Here is a 6,565-nt window from a genome sequence, read left to right as displayed (position 1 = left end):
CAACCTCGTGCCGCGCTACGAGGTTGTAGGTCTGCTATTTTTGAAGTCTTTGCTTCTGGGTTGGTTCCTGGAACAACATATTTTCAGATGGGGGTCGGCGGCCAATTACCTAATATATTTTGGGGTCCTTGACATGAAATATTGAGCACCACTGATTGAGAAACATGAGGTTTTTCAGAACATTGTCATGATTTAGAAGACATTTTTTAAATTTCGACGTCAGGCCTAAATGGTTTAAGACGAACGCATCCTGAGGGATATAGAATAAGATGTTGTGATGTTCTGTGAGCTTGTAGAGTGGATCTTTTTTTTGCCAAATGTGTTTCTGTTATGACATGCCCAGAATAGGGAATGCTAGTAGGGCCAACTTGGTATGAAATGCTATGTGTAATTATAAAGTTTTACATTTACTACCTAGCGCTTATATTTGTTATGCAGCTTCTTATGAATGGATGGATACTATTTCCAGTCTTAAGTGTGTTTGTAGCCTAAATTGTGGCGAGTTAACAGACTGACTAAATGGTAATAATCTAATAATTATCCCACATTTGTTTCAAATGTTAAAGCGATAACTTATTAACAAACATTGATTAGTGATGCTATAGTTGAAGCTCAGTAAGTCACTGGTGTGGCCATGACATCAGGGTCTCCATATCTCCATCCCTGATGATGTCACATGATGTCACGAGACCTGGGCACCATATATGGTGCCCGACACACTGACGGAGAAATGCACAATTCCATAGTTAACTACGACCTTCGGTCGCAAACAGAAACCACCATAGGTCTGAATACAGTATGTGTGCATGTGCCTTCTGACAGCAGGTGAGTATAGCACACCCAGACTGGTACAATACATATGGTGTACAAAGATGCTAACGCACACTGTAAAATAGCTCGAACCAGTGCTGATTATTTTGTTAGGACCCACTACAGTGGTGTTCGATACGAACTTAACCGGGATGTGGAAACCTCTACTTCAATGCTCTACGAGTTGCTTAGCCATTAGCCAGTTATTCTGTCTCATCTAGAAGACTCGTACCCAAGGTAATACAAGCCATTCAAGGTATATGGGTTGTAAAGCCAGATACCTTGGTTCGTATATGTTGACCTGTTGGAGATGCCGCGTGCGTTGCCTGGAATCTCAGGTTTAGAAGCCATGGGAGCCGCCTTTTATGCTGTGCAAGTCTAGTGTTACGATGATGTCACCACTGTGTATATCCATCTTTGGAGTTTCTACATTAATCTGATGTCAGCGCTGGATAGCGCTGTTGTCTCCATATATGGGACTATGAGTTATTCCATATATGGAACTCTAAGTGAAAGCCTTCGCAACACACACCAAAGTCCTTGTAGCGGAGCCGGCCCACGTGAGAGAACTGCAGAGGGAATCTTGAAAAAAGCAAGAAAGTGGAGCCGCACACGCCAATAGTGTTTTTTCTAATGGTTTCCCCCGCCATCAGTGTATGAATGTGTGCGTGTATCTAATGTGATCCTGGGCTCTACACACCCTCCGCCAACCTGGGGAGAGCAACAGACTTGAACTCATGCTTCCTTCATGCCTGAGTGTCCAAGTTGCTCCTTTTCCCCCTGCATCGGGGTCTTAATTCATTCACTGTAGCGTAATTCTATTTGTCTTATATCTCATCAAAATGCATATTCATATTCAGGGAATTAATGGGGACAGAGCCTGACGCCAATCTATGCTTCATATACCGTATCCAATCCATGCTCAACGTTGCTAAATAAATATATGCTAAATTCATTCTAAGAGTTGCCTGACTTAAATGACTATAAGGCCTCATAAGAGGCTCTGGAATATCACTTCCTTGTCGTAGAGACAATACATTATGGTGACATCATGGAATGAATGGGCTGAAACTCTTTAACAATTTAGTCCAGTAATAATGTAATTTGACCTCTAACTAATTGCAAAAAACCCAAACTCAACTGATTTTATGCAAAACTAATGCTTGGAATGGATTCAGCATCATGAAAACCCTCTAGTTTGACATGTCACATGTTACTTAAAGCAAAAGGAAATCTAGAAAATATTTGCCTTATATAGGATGTCAATGGTGGCCACACTGTACAGGCCATTTTCAACACTTTCCCCTCAGACAATTCCAGGCAACTTTTTTTCTGTTATTCAGGATATATTGAAGATGCAAACTCAGCTGAGTTTGTTTTTTTTGCAATTAGTTAGAGGTTGATCCTGTATTTTCCATAGATTTCCTGTACTAATTTGGGAAATGTGTGAAGTAACCGCTCCACAGAAGCAACGCAACGACTTCAGGGGGCGTTCCCTCATATGGGACGGTATCAGGATTGTTGCAGGAAGCAGTGGGCGTAGGTTTATTACCGCTTCTCTGTGGCATCCATAAGCCCTCATTCAATGAATTTTAGATTTCCCCAGACATATACAGTGTCAGCATGGGCGGAGATCTCTTATCGTCTGGCTATGCTAGACTTCAGAGGTGTGTGTGTGTGTGTGTATGCACACGCGCACACACACGCACGCACGCACGCACGCACGCACACACACACACACACACACACACACACACACACACACACACACACACACACACACACACACACACACACACACACACACACACACACACACACCGAGTCTTAGTTAACGGCCTGTCCATTCTGTCCTCTCTCTCTCTCTCCAGTTGAGTTCGAGGACTGTGCGGGGAACAAAGGCCTGTCGTTTGAGGTGTCGGACCCCAGCTTCCAGGTGGACGGGGATCTGAACGTGGTCTCGAGGCAGGACGTCCTGTACTATGGACCTGTCATGTTCGTCCACGGGTTGACCGCTGACGTGGACGACACGGCACAGGTGGACGTCACTGGACTGCCCGTCAGATCCCCTCACAGTTTACAGGTGAGCATACACGTTTTTTTAGCATGCGTATGTGTGTATAAAACGTGTACAGTAGTTAGTTAGTTACTTTATTGACACAAATGTATAAAACATTGGCTTCAAACAATAATACAAAACCCATGAATCAAAAACTTTAAAAGGTACAAATACATTAAAATATACAATACACAACACAAAATCCCTTTACAACAGGAACTTTCTATAGAGCGTCGCAGTCCCTTTCATGACGATGCCAGGCCCAGGAAATTATTCCCAATGCATTTTTCCCATAGACATTTCAAAAAGTATTTATTTAAAGACTGTTACGCCGCGGACAATGCCAACTTGAGTTGTGACAACTCATGACAACAAACACAATATTTTGGACCAAACACATAATTACAAAGAAGACAAACAACAAAAAACAGTGTTGTAACCTGCCGTTTTTTTCTTCTTTCTAATTATTTGTTCGGCCCAAAAGATTGTGTTTGTTGTCATGATTTGTCTCGACAAGAGTTGACTTTGTACAAGGCTTGAAAGGTCTTTAAATAAATACTTTTTGAAATGTCTATGAGGAAAATGAACGGAGAATCATTTCCTGGGCCCTGGTAGGGGGCGGGACTGCGACGCTCAATTGCTCCACAAGTGACAGGCAGGCATGTAGCAATACGCAAAGTCTCTCTGTTAGTGCCCACAAAGAGTGAGCTCAAATCAATGCCCTCATGTCCATATTTCCTGTACATGCTCATTGCGGGGATGCCTCTGTGTGGAAACGTGTGGTTTGGGTTTTTTATATGCACCTGTGCAAGGTGGTTGCAAGGTTGTGTGTATAGGCTGCGTTTATGAAGAAAGACCTCTCCTCCTGACTTCATATTCTCTGCTGCTCGTCCGTCAACTGCAACCTGATTAGCAGGAGTTTAAAGGAGTTGTCATCTGTCTTCTCTGTTGCAGTCCTTGGTGTCCTGCTGATTAATTTCCCGTGCTCGGGTCTCTAATGAACTTCTCTGTGCTTCACAGTGTCGTCCACCTCTCATGTGTCTCTGTCTTCCACTGTGGTTCATTTGGTTATATAGTCCATGGTGTTATGCTTAACACATTCTGGGCGGGAACCCCTTTTGGCATTATGTTATGCTTTAGCTATTGAAAAATAGCAGATCTACAAGCTCATAGCGCGCCACCGAGTGGCGCGCTACGACCTTGTAGGTCTGCTATTTTTGAAAAATCGAAGAACGACTGACATAGAAACATAGCTTTTTCAGAAAACTGTCAGGATGTAGAAGACATTTTTAGAATCTGATCTCAGGTCAGAATGGGTTAATGCAGTAGAGGACATACTGTAAGTCGAGTAGTGTTAGTCATAATGAAGGTTAGTTCCCTGTACAGTAAGCTATAATTAATGTGACCGCATGATACTGTCCCTCCACTGTGTGTGCATAATATGCACATAATGGTGTGTTATTTTAGTTTGTGCATAATTGGATGAAGGTCAGTTAAAACAGTGGGGTGTTGCACGCATGGATGAGTGAAAAGGTGTTCTGTGTGTGGGGTGTTGAGAGTTGAAAACCTGACAAAAAATCCAAACCATATCAGAGAGAGAGAGAGAGAGAGAGACTGCGTGAAAAGAGGAGTTAAGGTGGTTGCACACCGGCCGTGTTTTTCTGAAAACCGATGGAGAAACGCCACTAAAAATCTATTGTAAAACTGTATTTTGCCCGTAAACCTCAAGTTTAGCAGCATATACAGTTAATATACGGCAATATACAGGTGTGATGGTACAATTCGGGAGTTTACTGGGAGTTTCCTGTAATATACACATCCGTATTCCATGCTTTTTGCAGAGAGAGAGAGAGAGAGAGAGAGAGAGAGAGAGAGAGAGAGAGAGAGAGAGAGAGAGAGAGAGAGAGAGAGAGAGAGAGAGAGAGAGAGAGAGAGAGAGAGAGAGAGAGAGAGAGCGAGAGAGAGAGAGAGAGAGATCACCGATTGAGAGAAGTGTTACATTAGCATTCTGTCATTCTCATCGTCAGTGCTGTATTTAAAATCAGTCATGGGTCATTTGTGGTCAGAGAGCAGGACCTGTCGATGGCATCATCAAGTGGAGTGACACCAGTAACCCACATTAATCCATTCTGGGCGGGAACCCCTTTTGGTGTTTTAAACATTATGTTATAATTTAGCTATTGAAAAATAGCAGATCTACAAGCTCATAGCTTGTAGGTCTGCTATTTTTGAAAAATCGTGAAAATGCGGCGCAAATCTTTGAATATATATTCTTTCAGAGCGAAAGCTTTGAACTCAAATCTTTGCTTCTAGGGGGGGTTCCTTGACATGAATATTTTTTGGGGTCCTTGACATGAAAATGTTTGAGAACCACTGACATAGAAACATGGGGTTTTTCAGAAAACTGTCAGGATTTAGAAGACATTTGTAGAATCGTCCACAGGTCAAAATGGGTTAACAGCCTACAGCAGGGGTTCTCAACCCGTGGGTCGCGACCCCTCGGGGGGGTCGCCAAATTATTTTTGGGGGGTCCCCAAAATAATTTCACGATTTTTTTAAAAATCGCAGACCTACAAGCTCGTAGCGCGCCACTCGGTGGCGCGCTACGAGCTTGTAGATCTGCTATTTTTCAATAGCTAAATTATAACAATGTTTAAAACACCAAAAGGGGTTCCCGCCCAAAATGGTTTAAGGTTATTGTAGCAGTCAATTTATATTGGGGGTCGGGAGGGGGCGGGGCGGGGGTCCCGAGACATTGCCAAAGCATTTCCGGGGGTCCCCGGCCAAAAACGTTGAGAACCCCTGGCCTACAGTGTGGTGGTAGTCAGGAGGACTGCAGACTCACTCTCCATTTCCGAAAGCAGCGAGAGAACTTTTGTCATAGACATGACACCCTCGTCCGAGATCCAGGGACGTGCACACATAGACATCAAAGGGGGCTTCAGCCCCTGCCCTTTTATACCCATCTGTAAAACAACTGCCCTCTCCAGACCACGAAGGCAGCATTTAGGCTACGATAGTGGAAGAAATGCACATGCCCTCCTCTCCTCTTATCTCCTCTCCTCTCCCCTCCCCTCCCCTCCCCTCCCCTCTCCCCTTCCCCTTAGAATTGGACGGAATGATTTAGATCAAGAGTTATTTAACGTTTTAAGATTTTCGATCTCGTCGGCTAAAATGGGGGGGAACATTTTCGATGACGTGCCACCGGAAAATAACATTGAGTGGCAACAGACGCCATCTGTTGGAGCGATGCGATCAGTTTTGATATCAATAATGTCCGTCCTTTTGATCATTCTCCGTCTTGAGCGCTGGGCTTTACTAATTGATAGGACGGAGAACTCCGTCCTTGCCGCTCAGGGTGTTTAAGAACCGTTTACAGATGCAGATTCTCATCCCAGCTGCTTCTGCGTGTGAATTGGTCCAATGAGAGTGAATTGGTCCAATGAGAGTGAATTGGTCCAATGAGAGTGAATTGGTCCAATGAGAGTGAATTGGTCCAATGAGTGAATTGGTCCAATGAGAGTGAATTGGTCCAATGAGAGTGAATTGGTCCAATGAGAGTGAATTGGTCCAATGAGAGTGGGTACAGCCCACTGATGCCATCAGGACCACCACAGGAGCAGCGAAGGGATCTTAAACATGTCTAAACAACATACTATCTGAATAACATTGTGGTCAAGCAAACAGTACATGTCT

General features: G+C 43.8%; 1 protein-coding gene across 1 annotated transcript in view; it reads left to right on the top strand.

Annotated features, from left to right (window-relative positions):
* The first annotated feature begins 2,770 nt into the window (after window positions 1–2,770).
* The window catches only part of cdh13 (cadherin 13, H-cadherin (heart)), a 245,941-nt gene continuing 242,146 nt past the window's right edge, over window positions 2,771–6,565 (top strand). Inside the window, exon 1 of the mRNA XM_079500767.1 lies at window positions 2,771–2,893. Coding sequence (XP_079356893.1) covers window positions 2,804–2,893 — 90 coding nt within the window. The 5' untranslated portion in view covers window positions 2,771–2,803. The remainder of the gene's footprint in view (window positions 2,894–6,565) is intronic.

Source organism: Electrona antarctica (genome assembly GCF_951216825.1).
Source record: "Electrona antarctica genome assembly, chromosome: 5".
Lineage (NCBI taxonomy): Eukaryota > Metazoa > Chordata > Actinopteri > Myctophiformes > Myctophidae > Electrona > Electrona antarctica.
This window is presented reverse-complemented; position numbering and strand designations above follow the sequence as displayed.